Raw genomic sequence first — 20,892 nt, 5'->3', positions numbered from 1 at the left:
GTGTTGTGTTTCCCAGCAGAAGGACACTTGCTGTTGAAAGATGTATAGCACTAATTAGAAATACATAACATCCGGCCACATGGCAGCCTTCTCCTGGCCGCTCCATTTCCTGATTTCATACAACTTTGACGACAGTTGGTTTATGTTTTCCATGAATATGTTCTCAGAAAAATGAGAAAGTCTCCCTGTTACATAGGAGTGAGAAGAATATTTCTGCCTGAGCAGGTATTTGGGCATAGGAATAGTGGGGGCTCTGGTCACCTGCCCATCTGAGACCATGTGGGAAAGGGCAGAATCAAGTTCAGACCTCAGGTGACTTTCTTGGTAAGAAATATTTCCGTCTGACTTGCTTAGCCAAAACCATCCCCCTAAACCCTTGAGCAAGCCTGCTTTTGGAAAGAAGGGGAAAGGCTGTTTCACAGTGTTAATGAGTTCCTCAGTTCATGTCAGGCTCCTGCTACCTGACACAAAGCCAGAGGAACCCAGGCAAATACCAAGGCAAACAATGCTTTTTCCTTCCCCGCCCCACATCATTTGTTGGTCTGACCCAGCCCAACTCCAGGGATATATATGGGCATTTGTCAGACTAGGGCCAGTTTCCTAGCTCTAGCCCCAAAGTGGGTGGACTCTGGGAACCTGGATGCTGTTTTCCTACTCAACTTAAATGAGAATGAACACTTCTCAAGGACTGGCATCTTACGGCTTCTAGCCTACAGAAGCCTAAGTGAGGTGGAGAGTATCTCCGAAGATGCCATAACACTTAATGTAGTTCTCACTGGAGGCACTGGGTCTGAGTTGCCATGGTTACTTAGGTAAATAGCAGTTTCTTTCACCCAATTGTAAGATCCTGTGGTTGCAGGGACTGTTTTATTTGTAGCTGTGCTCTCCATAATACCCAGCACAGGGTGAAGCACATTATAGATGTTCAGTATGTGCTTGTGGTACCACTGAACCATGGAGGAGGGCAGGCCTTCCAGAAAGTACTCTCTATGATGTGGTCAGAAGACTGACTGAGACCCAGGCATTCTGACCCCCATATAGCTGTGATATCACCACCTGCTTGATCAGAGCAAAATAGCTCAGTGGTTTGTGCCTCCCCCAGACCATTGCAGGGAAGTACTGTCAGGCCCTTTATGGAGAGGCAGGAAGAGGTGAAGGTTGGAGGTGACATAACCATGGCTAAGAACAGCGCTCATGAAGCTGCCTTTTCAGCTGCTGCTCTGAGAGGTAGTCAAGCCTTTCCACACTTACAGCAAAGAGGCTCCAGTTATTGGTACCCTGCCTGGTCCCCAGACCTTATTGCAGGAGGCTTAAAAAAGGAGCCAACCTGGGGGCGCCTTGGCTAGTGCAATTGGTTAAGCATCTGACTCTACCCACATCAGGTCATGATCTCAGGGTCGTGGGATCGAGCCCCATGTCGGGCTCCTTGCTCAGCAGGGAGGCTGCTTCTCCCTCACCCTCTGAAGCTCCCCCTGCTTGTGCTCTCTCTCTCTCTGTCAAATAAATAAATAAAATCTTTTTTAAAAATTAAGATTTTATTATTTGAGGGAGGGGAGGGAGGGAGGTCTGGGAGGGGCAGAGGGAGAGAGAGACCCAAGCAGACTCCACACTGAGCAGGGAGCCCGACACGGGGCTCATGACCTGAGCCGAAGGCCCTAAACTGACTGAGCCACCCAGGCTCGCAAATAAAATCTTAAAAAGAAAAGAAAAGAAAAGGAGCCAACCTGGACTCCCCAGAGGCCACAAGTGTCATTGTTTTTAAGCAGTTCATTCTCCCTCTTGAGCCCTAGTCACAACTTTGCACTCTGAGGAATAGCCTAGCCTGAAATTACCATTTGTCATAAAAATAGAAATGGCCTTGGTGAAAGTAATCTCCTTTTGCCCCATCTTATCCTTATCCAGGTTAATGAGTATCTTATTGTAGTCTTGGGCTTCTCAAAATGCCAGTCTCTTTGAGCTAAGACACCTCCTTCTGTGCCTTTTCGGGGCCCTCTGTGTGCAGGTAATAACTTATGCCTAAGATGCCCCGTTGATAAGGGGTCACTAATGTCAACTACCAGGATGTGGCCTCCCCTTATCCTATTCTAGCTTCCTCTGTTCTGGACTTACTCCCCCATTCTGGGCTGGCCTTGTTTCTACTTAGAGGCAGGCTGCTGGCAGTGTTTGGCAAGGGCCTAGGCTGAGCTGGGGCAGTACAGATAGTGATGCTGCCCAAAGTAAGGGGTGGAGGGGAGAAGTTGCCATTTTTCTTAGGATGGCATACACATCTTCCGCTTCCCTGCTCTCTACCCTTTCCCGTCTTGGTTCTTCGATGCTTGTATCTTGGTCTCTGTAGCAGAGGTTTAGAGCCTTACCAGAAGAGGAATGAGAGTGGTGACCTATTCTAATCACATGGATTGTTACCACTTCCTTACTGCCTTCCGCAGTTGAGTTGGAAAGTTAGAGGGTGACATTTGGGACCAGTCGGCATCTGGAAGGATGGCAGGAAAGCCACAACAGACGAGTACTTTGCTACACTGATGCTATTCATATGTTGGGACCTTCTGACCAGCAGCCTGTTCCTTCTCACTCCCAGGGCTCCCTAAAGTGGTTTGGGGCTGGCTCTATATACTCCAGTCATGTTTGCTCCTGTGGCCAAGGCGGTTAGGAGTAACTGTGTGGTTGTGTAGCATCTCCTGGAGTAAAGACTTCAGTTAGGCCCCATTGACAAGACTAGTGTCAGTGAGGAGAGACGCAAGAGGGCTTCCCTCTGACTATTGAGGTTAACATGCAGGCAGGCACAGATATCAAACATGTGGCTAATTATCCTTTTAACACTTGGGAGATTCGGAGCGTTCTCCTGTATTACAGAGGGAGTGAGCAGGTTAGTTGATGCCAGAGCGTGTGACCGGGCACTTGATTCCATCTCCTGTGCGTATTGGGTGTCTGTCTCCTCCTCTGAGGCTGCAGTTGGACTGCTGCCTTCTGTTTGTCACCATTCCTCTCAAGTCTGGATTAAGTGGCTATCAGGGCGGGCCGCTGACAAGGAGTAGGTACAGACAGCGTGTTGAGAGTGTATGTTGTAGCTTCTGCCAAAGAATAGCTCTGGCCACCACCAAGGTGGCTCCTGTCGCTGACCTGCAGCCAGAAGGAAGTTGGCCAGGCTGAGAAAGTGAGGGGGATTGGGAGCCAGAGATTTATTTTTTAGCCCTAGGAGAAAGAATCTGTGAAAATATAAAGTACCATGGTTAAGTGCTTATTATGTGCCCATTTTCCTATGTAAAATTAACTCATTCAGTGAAAATAGGTTATTTGTAAGTGGAGGAGTGACGGAAGGTAAGGATGGAACCAAAGGTTAGTGACTCAAGAAGATAACTTAAATTTGTATTTTTGTGATCTTAATTGATATTTGTACTCCTGCTAGCTGTATGTTAGAGAGACTGAGTTAATTAAATATGACTTCTTGTTACTATAGCTTCACATTATTAGTAGCCAACTAAATACAGAGAACCTGTAGCTCTGGCCCAAACTGTCCATCTTGGGGTACCTGGTCCTGGGGAAGTGATGCAGAATTTACACAGGGGATCCCTGTAATAATGTTATCAAGTCCTTACCCATATACAGCCATTGTGGTAAATGCTTCATGTGCATTATTTCATTTAGCCTTGTAGCGATGCTTAAGAGAGAGGAAATATTACTACTTAGCCCCAGTCTCAGATGAGGAAAGGGAGCTCAGTGACATGACCACCGATGTGCACCTAGATGTTTGTATCTTGGTCTCTGTAGCAGAGGTTTAGGGCCTTACCTAAAGGTAGAGAACAGTAGCCCTTGACCCCCCAGGGCACTGATGGAGTTTCATTTGCCTCTCCTCAGACTGCTTCTCGGAAGAGTGTCGCTCTGTGATCCAGGAGCAAGCCGCAGCACTGGGCTTGGCCATGTTTTCTCTCCTGGTGCAGCGCTGCACCTACTTACTTAAGGAGTCTGCCAAAGGTAAGCAGATGAGGGACCCCCTGACTGATGGCCTTTCCCCTGCCTGGACCCTGTGCAGACAAGCTCAGAATGCCACCCTGCCTTCTCAGCATCTCTTCCCTCTATCTGATATTCTTGCTCTTCCCAATAACCCCTCTTCCGTATGCCCACCTAACTACCCCACCTCCTTTTGCATTCTGTTTACCTCTGTAGCCCTCTGTTCTTGGGGGAACTATCCCCTCCCCCTTTTCTCTAGTAGTTAAGATTTTTACTGTATCTGTGAGCTGCTGTGGGTTCCTACGAGGTTAGAAAACCAGCAAAGAGCGTTTCAGTTCTTGTTCATAATTGATATTTTGGTTTCCCTGCTCTATCTCTGTGTCCCTCTTTGTCTGGTACTGGTGGGTGTTGTAACCACTGTGGACCAGCCACCTTGGACGACTCACTGAACCAGAGCACGGGCTGTTTTTAGCCCTTAAGTTGATCAGTGCCCGCATATGCATTAAGGTTGTCCTTAGAGTTGTAAGCCTGACTGCTGAGCCGTGTAAGGTAGGGCTGAAGGTTGCCCCTTTCTCTCAGCTCCTGGATCAGTATTGGTGAGTATTGAGGCCCCTCTGTTGTCCCCCTGCCACTTCAATTTTGTGAATGCCTCCAGACTGGAGCTGCCTTTTTTTGGAGGGAGGGTTGAGGTAATTTTTTATTTTGAAACAATTTCAAATTTATAGAAAAGTTGCAAGAATAATACAAAGAACTCTTACATATCCTTCACCCGGATTCCCCATTTGTTAACATTTTACCATAGTTGCTTTAAGTTCTCTCTCTTTCTATACACACACACACATGCTTATTATTTTTGTTCTGAACTATTTGATTGTAAGTTGTAGACGTGGTAGCCCTTTACCCCCAAATAGTTGATTGAATATTTCCGAATAACATGGACATTCCCTTACATGACAGTGCAGTTATCAAAATCAGCAAGCCAACGCTGATACAGTACTGTTGTTGAATCTACAGACTTTATTGAGTTTATACCAGTTGTCCTAAAAAAAGTCATTTTCTGGTCTAAGACCCACTCCAGGATCACACATTGCAATTTAGATGCCGTGTCCCTTTAGTTTTCTGCAGTTTGGCATCGAATGGTTTTCTCAAGTCTTTCTCTGTCTTTCATGGCCTTGACATTTTTGAAGCATACAGCCCACTTATTTGGTCGAATGTCCCCCAGTTTGGGTTTCTCTGATATTTCCTCATGGTCAGATTCAGGTTGTGCGGTTTTGGCAGGAACTCTGGTGCCATCTCGGTGCCGTGCTGAAGGAAAGCTAGAGGGAGGGCTAGACGCTGGAGCGGCGGCTTCAGTCAGGCTACCGGTGGGGCAGAAACAGCTGTCTGCAGGGGCAGACTCAGTGCACTGGTTCTCTCTTTGTCCTGCTTTTCAGAATCCTCTTAGGTGCTGGCACTTGTCCTCCGCTTCTGGGCCCAGCTTTCCTGTGGACTTGGTCTCCCTTCCCTAAGAGCTTGCTGCCGTCCCAGCGCCCCAGGCCTCCCTCGTGGGCCACAGCAGACCTAGGCCCAGTTCTCACCCTTTGCCTCTGCAGCTCAGTTGTCCTCTCCTGAGGACGAGGATGACCAAGATGACATCAAGGTGTCTTCCTTCGTCTCGGACCTGAAGGAACTGCTCCCCAGTGTGAAAGTCTGGTCGGACTGGATGCTCGGCTACCCAGACACCTGGAATCCTCCACCCACATCCCTGGACCTGCCCTCACAGTGAGTCGGCCTGCTCATTCCTTCGGCACTGTTGGTCTTGGTCCACCTGTGCTGCCACAGCTCCCCTCCTGGTCCTCTTTGTTTCTTCCCGACCGCTGCCTGCTTGCTCCTCTCTTCCCTCCTCATTTGAACTTCGCTTTCTCACTTCCTTGAACACCTTCCTTGTGCCCTGATGCTTTAGGCTGTTTTTCCCTGTTGTCTAGTCTGTTCCTCCTCTTCTCAGTCTGTCCTTCTCTCTTGCTCTGTAGCTTGCTCTGTTTTGTTCTTTGTCCTTGCTCTTGCTCTCTTGCTCTTACTTCATGCTCTTCATGCCGACCATCTCTGCAGCTGCCTGTCTGGGCATGTGTCCGTGTGAGGGGGAGGCCTTGTCTCTTACTCTCCCTTTTAGTGTATCTCCACATGTCCTTCAGGCTGTGAGCTGCTGCTTCGTGTGCCGCCATAAGCATTCTGCTTGGGCCTTCCTCTCATACCCTGTAAAGCGTGAGGAGGGCAAATGTGTACACCTCTGTCTTCCAGTCACTTCGTTTCCCATCTCCCTGTCTCTGTGTGTCAGCGTGCTGTCTGTCAGAGCATTTTAGGTGTGGGGTGTGTTGGTCTGGGGAGTATGTGTGTCTGCCTGGGTGTGTTTATGTAGATCTCTTTGTACGCTTGTGTGACTTTTTTCTTTCTTTTTGTAAATTGTGGTAAAATATATATATAATAAAATTTGTCATCTTAACCATTTTTAAGTATATGATTCAGTAGCATAGTATATTTACATAGTTACATAACCATGCATGGCTATTTCTTTCTTTCTTTTTTTTTTTTAGATTTAATTATTTGAGAGAGAGTGCATGAGTGGGGGGAGGGGCAGAGGGAGAGGAGACAAGCAGACTCCCTGCTGAGCGGGGAACCCAACTCAGAGCTTGGTCCCAGGACCCTGAGCCAAAACCAGGAGTTGGACGCTCAACCAACTGAGCCACCCAAGCACCCCACATGCATGGCTGTTTCGTACGTCCATATCTGTGTGTAGGTTCTAGCTCTGTGTGTACCTCTTTGGCTCTGGTTGTCTGTGTATGTCCGGGTATCTGTGTCTGAGTGTGAGGGTCTGTGTGTGTCTGTCTAGGGGTGTCTCTGAGGGTCTTTTGGTGTACCCGTCCATGTCTGCCCGTGTGTATGTGTCCACATGTGTCTGTGTCTCTTTTTATCCTTAGGTGTAGGGGTCTCTTTAAGGGATTCATGTGTCTCCATTGAGGGTCTGTTTCAGTGTGTCTGTCTGTGTCTCTCTCAGATTCTGGGTCCACGTCAGTCCATGTGTGCTTTGTCCTGTCCATGTCTCTGTGTGTGGGACTGTGTCCTGTGGGAGTGTGTATGTATGTTCCTGACTGTCTGTGTCCACGCTTGTCCGTGACTGTGTCTCTGTGTGTAAGTCGGCATCTGTGTGCTGGAAGGGGCATTTTTGTGTATGTGGGTCTTCCTGTAGCTACCTGCCTCTGCCTGCCTCGTCTGTGTCTCCCTGCCTGCGTCACCTCTAGCCTGCCTGTCTTTGCCTGGCTTGGCACGTGCCTGCCTGCCTGCCCCTATTTATCTGCCTCTGTTGTTTGTGTGTGTCTGCATCAGGGGTCAGCAAACTGTGGCCCAGAAGCTAAGAATGGTTTACACTTTTATTTATTTATTTATTTTAAAAGATTTTATTTATTTATTTGACAGAGAGAGAGACAGCGAGAGCAGGAACACAAGCAGGGGGAGTGGGAGAAGGAGAAGCAGGCTTCCCGCCGAGCAGGGAGCCTGATGTGGGACTCGATCCCAGGACCCTGGGATCATGACCTGAGCCGAAGGCAGACGCTTAACGACTGAGCCACCCAGGCGCCCTGGTTTACATTTTTAAACGGTTAAAAAAAAAAAAAGAATAGTATTTCATGACTTGTGAAAATTATTAGGAAAGTCAAATTTCAGTGTCCATGAAGTCCTACTGGAGCACAGCCATGCTTATTTGTTTACACTTCGTCTGTGGCTGCTTTAGCAGTGCAGCCGAAGAGCTGAGTAGTTACAATAGAGACGTCCTGGTCTGCAAAGCCGAAATGTTTACTGTCTAGCCCTTTACAGAAAGTTTGCTGACTCCTGCTCTCTATGTGTCCCATTCTTTTTTTGTGTTAGTGTCATTATGTGTGTATGTTCATGTTTGCACAATAGTTTCTTGATGTGTGTGCACGTTGGTGCTGCCCATCTCTGGTCAACTCTGTTGATTGTCCATCTCTCCCTCCCTCTACCTTTCTCTCTCTTCCTGTCTCTGTCTCTTTCTCTCTCTCCCCTTCTCCTTTTCCTTTCTCTTTCTCTCGCCCCCCTGCCCTGTGGTTTGTTTTGTGGTATCTGGCAGGTGCAGTGTACTCAGCTCCTTCAGGCTCTGTGCTGAGCGTGTGTGTGTGTAAGAGTGTGTGAGAGTGTGTGTGTGTGTGTGAGAGAGAGAGAGAGCGAGCGAGCATCCATGCCCAGCATTTCATCATTCTTCAGTGCTCTCCTCTGGAAGGGGCACATACTAGAGGACAGAGTGTGGAGACCTAAGCTGCTGCTGATGGTACTTCTCTGAGCTGAGCGCTGCCCATGTGAGTCTGTCCACTCATGGGTGACCCACAGAGGGAAGGCTGCAGGAGAGATTTCTGGCCAGTAGTTTTTTGACCTCTCTGTGTGGACTGTGTGCCTCTTTCTCCGCCTTCCCTCCCAGCTCTAGCTCTGTAACTGTGTGGCTTATGCTCACAGCATCAAACAGTTCTCTGCATCCTCCCGTGAACCCTCCTAGGTTCCCAAAATGCACCCCAGGCTGAGGCCTTAGGAACCAGGGTAGACCCATCAGCTAGGCAGCTGGGGTCACACAGAGGAATGGACTGATCTGCTGGCTAGGGGCAGCCGTTTCCTGGCGGTGTTCCCTAAACAGTTAACATGTACAGCCTCAAACTTTTTAGGCTGTTAATCTATAATGCCGACTAGGCAATTTGCAGTTTTGGAAAGAAACTGACAAGGAAGGTCTCAGCTCTCCAAGTATCTGAAGCCACTGCTTCTGAGCCTGCACAGGGGTCACAGAGTGTTCCTCCCTTCTTCTTAGGGGGTGGGGAGGCAGACCATCTGTCCCTGGAGCTTGGGCCTTCCCTGGGTCACCTCAACTAGCAACCACAGGTCCCTTAGATATGGTCCACTCAGCTCCTGTTTATCCATATCCTGGCCATCAGTCCTGTTAACTCTCTTCTGTGACCCATCTCCCTTTATCCCTCCTCCCTCTCCCACTCCCTTTGGCTTTTGTTTGGCTGAGGAAATGGAAAGCTCACACAGGAAGTGCTGGGCCTCATTTGCTTGAGGTGCTGAGTCTGTTTTCTCTTTGGATGCTGTAGCAAATGGCCCGTTGCCGGCGTATGCAAGCTGCTGCCCATCTTTGGGCAAGGGCTCAATCTGCAGCTGGGCACGTGGTCCAAGCTCCAGCCATCCCCAGCTAGGCTTCCCCTCCAAGGCTACAGAGAGGCAGAGGGGGTTGGGACACTTGAACAGATTTGCTTTTTCTTTTTAGACTGTTCTTTACAGGGAGAGCAAATTTGACCAAATAACATATTGAATCTGATTGCCTAGTAAACAAGTTCCTGTGTAGCTATGGGCACCACTGATGAATCCCGTCTAGGCTAGAGCAGCCGGCGTGCTAGAGAGCGGAGTCCCCTTCGGCGCTTTCTCTGCAGTTCCGGATCGGCAGCTGGTTGTTTCTGGAATGCAGGTTTAAGCATAAAGGAGGAGTTTTGCTGTCCTGGGGCCTGACCACAAGACATGGTGGTTTGAGGGCTGGGGCCTCTGGTGGACAGAGCATACCTGGCCTGACCACCACTGAGGGTAGTCCCATCTCATAGCTGTCAGATCCAAGCACTGGAAAAGTGGAATGAGAATTTACCTTCCTCCTTTCCAGTTTCTCATATAGCTGCCTAACACTCACTGAGTAAATACTATGGTTGAGAGATTGGCAGGGTATGGTGGTTCTGTGGATTTCAAAGTGGCCTCTTATGCTTACTGATCTTTCATACTCTGGAGCCTTTTCTTTTAAGGCCATTGGGAATAACACACTCCAGATAGTTCTGTAGATGTCAGAATAGTAATCCCTGTGACACTCCCAAGGTCCTTGTGCTGATCTTCATTTTGGAGGGTTTAGGAATGCTCTCAAGAGAGTAGGAAGGAAATGGCTTCTACTTAACAGCTCTCCTTTGCAGGTTTTCACTGGTTTTTGCCTGCATTTGTTCTCTGCAGAGACAGATCCCTCAGTGATCCTAACATAAGATGATCAGATGGCTTACCTTTCAGTTTGCTTTTCCTCCAGAAACCCTCATTCCCAAATTGTCTCCCTGACACACTTGGACCCTTATTTCATCTATCTCCCTTCATTCCCTCCCTGTCTTTCATTCCATTACCTTCTTTCTCTGTACAGTTACAGAATCATTCCAAAGCTTTCTTAGGGGAATTCCAGAGCTCATCATTAGTCTCCTTGGTTCTCTCCTTTTTTGCCCATATTCCTCTTCTTTCCAGTCAAATCTACATTTCCTAGGCAGTAGCCACTTAGGCACATGTGAAGCACGTAGGATGATGATGACAGGACATCACCAACACCGCAGAGTGATAAGGGCAGGATTTCAGGGCTACTTGTGCCTTCCACACCGTGACACTCATAGGTATGTGTGTTGGAGTCAGCAAGTAAATAGGTTGGCTTCCCATTTGTACTTGTAATAGGTTGGCTTTATATCCCCGGAGATTTTCGTACAGGGGATCGTAGCAGGGTGTGGAAAGTTGCCTTAGGCTGCTGTAAAAGACAGTGTAGAGTGCTTTGGTCTATTTAGAACAGACCCAGTGTTTGGAGGGACCATCTACTGGTGGGGTGTGGGGGAGGAGGAGTGGGGAACATGGTTTCAACACTAGGCCTCTCGATAGGAAGGAGAGGTAGCTACTCCCCACTTTACCACGTGAGCACGAAGTAAGCTGTGAATGTCAGGTGCTGGAGAGGAGCAGAGCAGCAGGCTTTCACGAGCCTAAGCATAGTGACCCCTCACATCCTAGGACCTTTGGCAAGCTAGGGCAGTGGGACAGCCTACCTCATTTCATAGTCTCTGCTGAAGCCAAATCTTCCCTCATCTTGATCTCTAGTTCTCAGTAAGTGAAAGAGTCAGGGGACTTTGAGAACATCCAAACCTAGCCCAGCTGTGGCAGTTGGTTTATTGCTTTCAGCTGGTACTTGAACCCAGGTCCTGGTCTTGGAGGCTTTCCCAGGTTTAATCCCCAGAGCTTTCTCTGCAGCTGTATGACACTGCGCTGACCCCGAATGAGGATAGGAAAATAGAACCAGTGCCAAGCCAGAGTCTCTTTTTCATTTGGAGTCTGGCTGTCTGCCCATGACCAGGGTTACATAATGGGAAACATAGCTGGGGCTCTGGAGAGCCCGCGTTTCACCAGGCTGCCCAGACCTTCGCATTCTGATGCTATATATCTTCCTAATTGTAGCTCGGATGCATTTATCACACTGTTGGATTGGAGTACTGTTAAAAAAAAAAGAAGAAGAAGAAAAACTCCAGAAATTCCTGGACTTGCTACTTTTCCATGGCTTGTCTTGTATAGTCTACAGAGCATGCTGGAAAAGGCTTGTAGGGAGCCCTCTGAGTGCTGTCACACAGGGAGACATAGGGATATGTAGGGAGTATGCAGTAAGCTGATTTCCTCAGGGAGCCTACATGTGTTGACCCTGTAGACGAGATAGAAATTCTTGAGTTAAAAAACAGCTAGTTTACTCACCCTCACAGGGCAGCTCTGAAAATAAGAACTAATCCCAAGTCTAATCGGCACCCCTTCAAGGACGCCTAATACGTCTTCCCAAAAGGGCATTTTAGGAGGTCACTAAGTAATAGTCCATCAGCACTTCCCTGAAGGAAGTGGTGGTGACTGTGGGAAGCCCCTTTGCTACCCTGGCTCCCCACCCAGTCTCCCTGGCTCCGGGTTGGGGCGTCAGCACTATAGCCTGGCACCAGGGGGTTCCTCTTCCTCCAAGTGCTGAGTGTGAGACACACGTGATCTCTCCCACGGCAGGAGCCTCTGTCCCCTCCCAACTCCTCTCACAGGACTTGTGAGAGGAAGGGGTGTTGGCCTAAGGCTCCAGTCTGACCCCAACAGGGTACAGCAGCTGACCCCAGGGAGCGTACTTTCCAGCTCTGGGCTGAGGTTATTTGGGTCCAGTGTGTGCTAAACTAAGAAGACGTGTTGGAGTGGTTACAGCTAAAAATTGAGAGAGGCAGGAACCGTGAGAATCCGCACCAGGGAGGCCGCCGAGGGCTTCACTCATGCCGTGGAGATGTTGAGGTCCCCTGGGGGCTGCTCTTTCCCAAACACAGAGTGCTGATGGGTTTAACACACCAGAGTGATGCAACAGAGGCTATACATGTTGAATGTAGCTTGGGAAAACTGCAATCACATAAGACACTGACCTAGATAGAGGTTGAGGGAGGCACAGTAGAGGTACTTGAGAAATCCTGGAGTGAGGTTACCGTGACCTGTTGTTGGCCAAAGGGCTCCAGCTGCACTGCTTAGAACATGAAGAAGTTTATGTTCTTGGAGTAATGCAGGGCGACTGGGCTTCAGAATTCAGTTTGCCCTCTTGGGCAGAATTCATTTAAGTTGGACACTCTCCCAAGGGCCCAAGTTGACTTGTTTGTGTAAACTACAAAGGCAGAAGGGATTATCTTTTACCGAGTCTTAGGTTCTTATATTCACCTAATAAACAGCTGTTATTCTGAGAGGATGGTATCTTGCTGCCCATGTCTTAACTCCTAAAACAGTGATCTCTGACACCCATGTCTCCTCTTTAAGTCATGGTGGCATCTGGAAAATGCACTACAGTTCCTTAATCTCAGAGAGAGCCGCAAAGATTCCCACCACCCTCATCTCTACCCCATTCCAGAGCCTGCTGAGCTACTTGGCATCGTTACCAGACCAGATCCTCAGCTCACTGAAAACAGAGTTGGCATGACATCTCAGCTTAACAAAGGGGCTTCCTAAGCCATTTTAAGGGGAGGTACTACTCTTTTGACTCTACCACACCTATGGGGTTCATTCAGGTCCTTCTCTGCTATTAGCTCCTCACCACCTGCAGTTTTCTCCAGTTGAGTGGGAAGTCCTCAGGGCTGCAATGGTCTTATGTTGGCCATGGAACCCCATGTTGGGAGTTGTGGGCTGGAATATAATGGGCCTTAGGCAAACAGGTTTTTAAAAGAGCATATTGCATATCTTAAGAGCATTTCTCTTGTTGTGGCCTTTTGGCTTTCCCCTTTGTATATATAGTCCATGGGCTTTCTCTTTTCCAGCTTCCCTGTGCCTCGTTTCTGTGCCACCTTGGCTATATTTCCAGAACTCCTCATCCCAGGAACCAAAAGACCCAACTTGTTTCCCATCTGTACTACAGCTCTGATCTTCCATAGCTCTGAAACACAATGCAGGGCTTCTTCTCACTCAACTCTTTCCGGGTTTGTTCTGCAGCTGTGGAGTTTGAATGTTAGTGTTTAAACAAGCTGGTATTACACAGGAAATGGCCACCTCCACAGGCCCCTGCAGGCTTGTAACATGGGGTCATTGTACTTGATATTAATCACCAGTCAGCCTGTTCACCCAGTAAAAATACGAAGGGGTGTGTGAGGACTCAGTCCTCCTTAGACTTGCCAGAAGGATGGCCTGAGACCTGGTTGGACCTCAGCACTCCACTCTCCAAACTGTCTCCCTCCCTTGGCCCCGCCCCTGATGGAACTTGTAGAAAAGTTCCTACCTGACCTTTTCCCTATAAAGCTGGCAGATCTGCCTTTCTTTCTGAGTTCTTGAAAGGAGCTCTATTGTGGTATAACTTGCTTCACCTGTCTCACACCTTAACCTTTCAGAGCATTTTGTGGAATAACACCTTGTGTGAGAAAACTCCAGAAGTGCAGGAACACAGAAACCTGTTAGTCTACCTGACACCAGGCTTCTCAGTTCCTTGGACTGAAGCTGCTTTTCCAGTGGTGTATGCAGAAATAACCCCAGCCTGAAGGGTTAATCTGATTCCCCAAGTCAATATCCCCCAAACAACCAGCCAAGAGTGTGTGTTGGTTCATTTCTGTGAAATGTGTTTCCCCAGTCACCTGGCCTGGCCTGGGCTGCATTGTATCGGCCAGCAGCTGCACCGCACTCAAACTGACAGCTACATTAAACCTTGGAATTCTGAGGCAATAAAAAGTAAATTAACTCTTATTTTTTTCCTTTCCTGGTGGAGTAAGTGAATGCATGTCTGTAGGGAAGTGAGTGAGCCTTGGTCCTGAGTACATACCTCTAACTAGCCACTGCTGGTCTGTCCCAAGCTAGGATCTGGTGTTCAGACTCTAGCCAGGGGTCTGCTTTCCTGGTGTGTGGTGTTTCTGTGGGGTTGGTCCACTGGGTCACCCAGCAGCTGCTGATCCTTGCTCACTAATCACATTACAGCTGCTTGAGAGGTTCCCTTGCCACCATTCTGAGACCCATAAACGGACTCGTTGGACACAGTTTCATATTCTCTGGCTGCTTTGTGTCTGCTTGGTAAAGAATGCATCCGAACTGTAGTGGGATTTTGTGGGTTCTGGGAGCTTCCCCAAAATATGACTTGGGACCAGAATAAGCCAAAGGCACTCGCCCAGGCTCATAGCACTATTTAGAACCAAAGGTTGTTTGAGATTGTCTGAAAAACCTTTTGGAGAGTCAATTCCCAAGTGTTTCTAGAAGATTGGGAAAAAACTCCTCATAGGCACCAGAATTTGACTTTAGGGCTCCTTCGCCCAGGCTAACTTCGAACCCTCAGAACCCAAAGGCTGCTGAGGGTTGAAGCTTGGGAGGTACTCCTACCTGGGATAAGGAGCTAGAGCAGGAAAAAGCTGTTTTTCACCTTCCACTCAGACAGGAAACCCTATGTTCACCCACAGAACTGACCTGAGAGGTCAGGTTGCCCAGAGGCCTGGTTGGGGGTAAGCTGAGGTGATGATGCCCAGGTTCCAGGAATTACCTCATCCTTAGCTTGAGAGGTCAGGCATCTCGCCTAGTTTTGTTTTTGTTTTCTTGATTGATTGATTTGAAAGAGTGTGAGTGCATGCGAGGGTGGAGAGGGGCAGAGGGAGAGAATCTCCAGCAGACTCCCCGCTGAGTGCAGAGCTGATGTGGGACTCAGTCTCACAACCCTGAGATCATGACCTGAGCCAATACCCAAGAGTGGATGCTTAACCTTAAGACTGAGCCACCGTAAAAAAAAAAAAAAAAAAAAAAGACTGAGCCACCCAGGCGCCCCCTCACCTAATTTTTCTAAGTACCTCTTCTTTTTAGTACTAGTTTCCTGACACTTCCCTTCCCCTCCCTCTGTGGAGAGCCACGGTATGGCATGGTGCGTGGGTGCCTAATTACTGTGTTCGTGTCCGTGGTGCTCATTGGGAGAGGAGGTAACTGATGAAGTTAACTCCGGCAGTCCCACTAAGATACCAGAAGAAAGCAACTACTTAGAATCAGAGTTCAATCACAAGACCAGTCTGAATGGATCAGGGCAGAAGTGACCTTTCATTGAAACATTTTGTGTAATCCCTTGGTTCTGGTTAGTGTAGCGTGGCCCTTGGGCCCCTTTATATTTCTCAGTTGGGAACTCAGGATACTTCCTATGTCTTTTGGCACCAGCTGCTATCTTACAAACCATCACTGGGGTAGGAACTCTAATCCACTCCATTTTTGCAGTGAGTCTTAAGGTTTTGGCACAAGGTAGGTGGTAATGGGCAAAAGGCAGCTGTGGACAGGGGTCCCTAGTGGTGGCCAGCAGTCTCTGGGGGGAGTCAGTTTGGGTTTATCTGAGCCTTAGGGGACAGGGGAGCATGGTAATGAGAACCACATGGTACCACATATTTCTTCGTCTTGGATCCAAGATGGTAGGGGTGGGAGGATGAGAGAGGGATGTGGGGCCTCCCACTGTTAAAGCCGTGGGTAATTTTCTGCTGCCTCTCCCTGACTGGGGATGCTGCTGCCCACACCTCCCCACCCCCAACTACGCCCAAAGCAGTCAGGTCCTTGACCTGCACAGCACCAACCAAGGTCCCTAAGCCAAGAATTCAGCTGGGAGACTTTTCACCTTCTTCCTTCTCACTGTCGTCTTTCCTGTTTATTTTCCAAATTGCTGCTCTGCAGCCGAGCACTGCCTGTTGGCCAGAGCTCACCAGCGCTGTGGGATTGGACTCAGGCAGTGGGCTCAAGTGGCCAGCAGGGCACTGGGGGAGGAAGTGGGGAGCTGGAAGAGCCTCCCTGTGCGTCTCCCATGGGCAGCGCTAACCTCGGAGGCGGCCCTGAGCAGCCCTATCACATCCGGTGCTTGTCTCTGCAGCCGGGACCGGAGGATAAACTATCAGAGCTGTGGGGCAGTGCATCATTCCTCTTATTATTTTCTTCTCTGCAGATGGGGTCGTGGAAAGTTCAGTTCCTTTTAACCCTCGAAGTTCTGTTTATTCTACAGCTGGTAGCCTGAATGCCGCGTTTCCCATTACATCACAAAGGGGCTCAGGCAGATCTCTGCACAGAAACGTGTTGCAACTGTTTATTTTTTTCCATATTTAAACATTTCTGACAGCCAAACTCAGCTGAGCCAAAAGATGGAGCTTTGTGAATGAGTCTGGTTGTCGGTGTCTGTGCAGAGAGAAGGCTTTAGAAAACTCTCATCCCTCCGGTGATTCTTCCCAAACATGTTCTCTTTCCCGGGCAAAGCCTGTGAAGCAAGTTACTTCTGCAGTACACGTGTGTTGATTATGTGCCATTGTGTGATTAATGGGGCTGTGTTCCGCCTGGTTCCCAGGACACTCTTGAAAACAAGATGTTTCATTTCATTGCCTTTGCCTAGTGTAGTGATTACAGTAAATAAACCAGTGCAGGCTCCTTCCACCTGGAGCCAGTCAGAGAGTCCCCACACTCCTGCTCCACTTTCTCCCCCAGCATCACCTTCAGTGGCATGTCCCTTGAATGCCCTTTTTTCTGCCATCTCCCAAAGGCTCCTAGACTGCTGGAGAAACAGATTGCTTAAGGCCGAGGCCCCTCCCTAGCAGATTTGGCTCATGCGCAGTAGCTCCTCTGGGAAGATCCCAGGATGGAGCTCATTCGGAGCTCTTTGCTTCTTGCCTCTTGCCGCTCCACCTCTTGACCCTAATTGTAAAGCTTTTCTTTGTAATTCTCCTGTGCAAGTCACTCCTTTTGAAGTACGACATAGCATCCATAGGTACAAAAGCTGGGACAGTCCCAGGCAAACCAGAATGGTTGGTCACCCTGTATCTAACCTTCCACAAATGAGAGAAAGGAGAGGGAGTGGGCTGGCCAAGGGAGCACTGAGACGGGTCCATCTGCTGAGATGCATGGGAAGCTTTACTGTTCTGGGATGATCTTGGCAGGCCAGGAATGAGGTTTTTTAGTTGCGGGGGGGGTGTTTAATTCCAGTATAGTTAACATACAATATTATATTAGTCTCAGGTGTACAATATAGTGATTCAGCAGTTCTATACGTTACTTGGTGCTCATCATGACAAATGTAGTCTTAATCCCCTTCACCTATTTGTGTTTGTTTTCCTACTTAGATGTAGGAAGAGATTTCTAAAGCATCATAAAGGGAAAAAACCCCACATGACTCTCTTCATGGCTTCATTGTGTGACTGGCCCCTCTCACTGTATGGGAGGAGGGGAGATTGGCGCTTTGTTGCTATCTTGTGGCATATACTTGGCTGGACAGAAGTGGGGGAATTCTGGGAGCTGCCTCAGGCACTGGGTGTCTAGAGTGTTTGAGTAAGTGTCTCAGGCACACTGTCTGGAAAGGTGACAGGACCTGCATTAGGCAACTGATTCTCTAAATTCCTTTTCCTCTCTGGTTAGGATTTAAAAAACTCCCCCTAATCAATTTCAACTTTGCATAGATGGACACTTGCCCACCAGATTGCTGCCATGGATGCAGTTTTGTACCCTAGCTTTTTGGGTAAGATTTTCTGGCAGTTGCCAACCATAGATAACATTTGCCACCATTACCTCCCTTCTCACAAGAACTTAAAATACTTTAACTGGTCCCTCTTTAGAGCTGTTCTTCTTTCTGACCTTATTTCTCACAGGGTTGCTATGGATGTGTGGTCGATGCTGGCTGATTTCTGTAACATATTGACTGCGGTGAATCAGTCTGAGGTGCCACTGTACAAGGACCCGGACGATGACCTCACCCTTCTTATCCTGGAAGAGGATCGGCTTCTCTCGGGCTTTGTCCCCTTGCTGGCTGCCCCTCAGGACCCCTGCTACGTGGAGAAAACCTCGGATAAGGTCAGCCCCAGGCCAAACATCCCTCCCCATTCACCCCTCCTCTTAATTCTCCAGACTTTTTTTATTCTTGGGAAGTTTTCTGTGCAAACGGAACATGATTAAGTCATTGAGAAGGGTGTTAAGGGAAAATATCGACCTTTTAGCCGCTGACATCCAGCTCTGTGTCCTGAAAAAAAGCCCTCTCGACTTCCTTTGGTGTGTGTGTGTGCTCGCTGGCATGTTGTGTATACGATCATTTCCTCACTTGTTTAAATAGTGCAGCTTGTGTTGGCAGCGCTCTCCCTCAGCTCCAAATGGTTTGCATCATGCTTGAAGCACCCTCCTTCCTCCCCCCTCTCCTCCTTCCCCCCAGCCACAAAACTCTGCGCTAGGAAAACAGCCAGGGCTTTTTCCCTTCTCTGAGGAGGAGAGTGATAAATAGGTGACTAGAGAGAAGCAGACACCATGTGTTAACTTACAAAAAAAGCTTTTAGGAATATGAAGCATTCCCCGCTGCCTGGTTTCTATTTTTCTTCCTCTAAGGACTGTGTTTTAACCTGAACGTTTTTCTGGTCTGTTTATAGAAAACAAAGCTCGTTGCCTGTTGCCCTGGTGGGGACTGTGGAACTCTTAGTCTCTGCTTAACAGTTGGGTCTTTGGCCAGGTGTGGAGGGTAGGGCAGTCTGCTCTGCTTCATGTTCCCATGTAGCAGTTGCTAGGGTGGGGAAGTAGCACCCACACACCCCGGGAACAAAGTCTCCTGTGCTGAGCTGGGGAACCCTGTGTCTGACGTCTCTGTGGAGCTGTTAACATCATATCCCCTGGGGAGGTCTTTGGGGAAGAGGCCACAAATGGCTTCTTAGGTGGAAGCCTTTTGACCTAGATGAAGTATATAGACAGGCATAGGTAGATGGCTTTTTTTTTTTTTTAAGATTTATTTATATGTTTTAGTGAGAGAGAGAGCACGTGCTAGCAGGGGGAAGGGGCAGAGGCAGAGGGAGAGGGAGAGAGAATGCTCACGTAGACTCCCGCTGAGCACAAAACTGAACACAGGGCTTGATCCCAGGACCCTGAGATCATGACCTGAGCTGAAATCAAGAGCCAGCCGTCTAATTAACTGAGCCACCCAGGCGCCCCAGGTAGATGTTTTTTGTTTTTTTGTTTTTTTTTTTAAGATTTTTATTTATTTATTTGAGAGAGAGAATGAGAGAGAGAGAGAGCACATGAGAGGGGGTAGGGTCAGAGGGAGAAGCAGACTCCCTGCTAAGCAGGTAGCCCGATGCGGGACTTGATCCCGGGACTCCAGGACCATGACCTGAGCCGAAGGCAGTCGCCCAACCAACTGAGCCACCCAGGCGCCCCCCCCAGGTAGATGTTTTTTAAAAAAAATGTCAGATAGTAAAAACTAAATCCCAGCCATAAACTGCAAATATGAAAGAGATTGTATTGAATAAAAAATATTGCTGTATTGAAGATTTAAAATGTTTAAACTTGTTCTTAGTAGAAAAGAGTTAATATGTTCATTAGACAAGTAAAAAAAAAAATTTAGCCACAGTCCTTTTATCTAGTGGTAACATCACTGTTATTTTTGCTAATCATAATCATATTTAACTACTGGTATACACACTTTTTTAAATATAAAACTGAGAGTCATTATACAGACTGCAATCTGCTTTTTTAATGTATTCTTATATGGAATCATTTTTTTTAAAAGATATTTATTTATTTATTTATTTATTTATTTATTTATTTGAGATAGAGAGAGGAGAACAAGTGGGAGGGGCAGACGGAGAGGGAAATAGAATCTCAAGCAGACTCCATGCCAAGCACGGAGCCCAACATGGGGCTCGATCTCAGGACCCTGAGATCATGACCTGAACCAAAATCTAGATTCGGATGCTTAACCGACTGAGCCACCCCGGCATCCTATATGGAATAATTTTTGATTATCACTTTGTATTCTTTTTTATGCCAAGATTTCTTTAACAAGTCTTTGCTTTATTGAACCAAGGGACTATTCTCAATTTTTGCACTACTGTAAACAGTGATGTAATTCCTTATAGCAGAATTTTTGCATAGATTCCCCTTGGTTAAACATATTGACTTATCAAAAACTCTTCCTCTTTGGATGTGTTTAATGACTAATAGGGATCTTGGGAATGTGAGAGCCTCTCTCTCCTAAGAGGAATACTCATTTTATGTTTTTCCAATGAAAAGTTGGAGTGAAATCCTGCTCTTCTAGTGTCAGAAGGGGATAATAATGGGGAATTACAGTATGTGAGGCTGAGGATAACTCATACAGTGTTTACATGTTGTGGAAAATGGTCAGTTAGAAGAGAAACTGGATAAGCATGGCTTGGGCCAGGGGATCCTAGTACTGTTCCTCTGTGACCGCAAGGTGAGTTTGACTCTGGAGGGTACTTCCGGGAGTCAGCTACTGGCTTAGTTGCCTTTTGGTACAGAACAAGGAAGGAGTCCTGACCAGCTTCACACTTCCTAACCCCTGTCTCCTCATCAGCTCTCCCAGCGGTAGTGTCAGTATGATACGTGTATGTGATACGGCATATGGTACGCTGCAGCATATGATAAGTATATGATGTGGCCAGAGAAGAATACAGAGCCAGCAGCCCATGCCCTCAGCCTATAGTGCTGGTTCACAGGCTACCCCAGGGCAGCTGCAGCTCATGGCAGCTCGAGACTAAGGTAGGTCTCCACCTCGAGGACCGTGAGATAGGTATGTCAAACCTAACATCTCCAGATCCATATTCTCCCCTAAACCTGGTCTTTCTTTGTTCTTCCCATCTTGGTAGATAGCAGCTTTGACTTCGGGTAGCTTATATCAAAATTCTTGGGGTTATT

The 20,892-nt window shown here is 47.9% G+C and overlaps 1 protein-coding gene across 7 annotated transcripts in view; it reads left to right on the top strand.

The window, feature by feature from the left end:
* SMG6 (SMG6 nonsense mediated mRNA decay factor) overlaps positions 1–20,892 on the top strand; it is a 209,941-nt gene that overhangs the window by 84,890 nt on the left and 104,159 nt on the right. For all 7 annotated transcript variants that reach the window (XR_014140698.1, XM_081806066.1, XM_081806067.1 and 4 more), the window contains 3 exons: positions 3,853–3,969; positions 5,538–5,706; positions 17,853–18,054. Coding sequence is in view for 6 of the 7 variants with exons in the window: in XM_081806066.1 (XP_081662192.1) it covers positions 3,853–3,969; positions 5,538–5,706; positions 17,853–18,054 (488 nt within the window). In the remaining variant the exon portion in view is untranslated. The remainder of the gene's footprint in view (positions 1–3,852; positions 3,970–5,537; positions 5,707–17,852; positions 18,055–20,892) is intronic.

Source organism: Leptonychotes weddellii, chromosome 15 (genome assembly GCF_054177405.1).
Source record: "Leptonychotes weddellii isolate Sample4059 chromosome 15, ASM5417740v2, whole genome shotgun sequence".
NCBI lineage: Eukaryota > Metazoa > Chordata > Mammalia > Carnivora > Phocidae > Leptonychotes > Leptonychotes weddellii.
The sequence above is the reverse complement of the archived record's forward strand: the minus strand, read 5'-3'. Positions and strand labels throughout refer to the sequence as shown.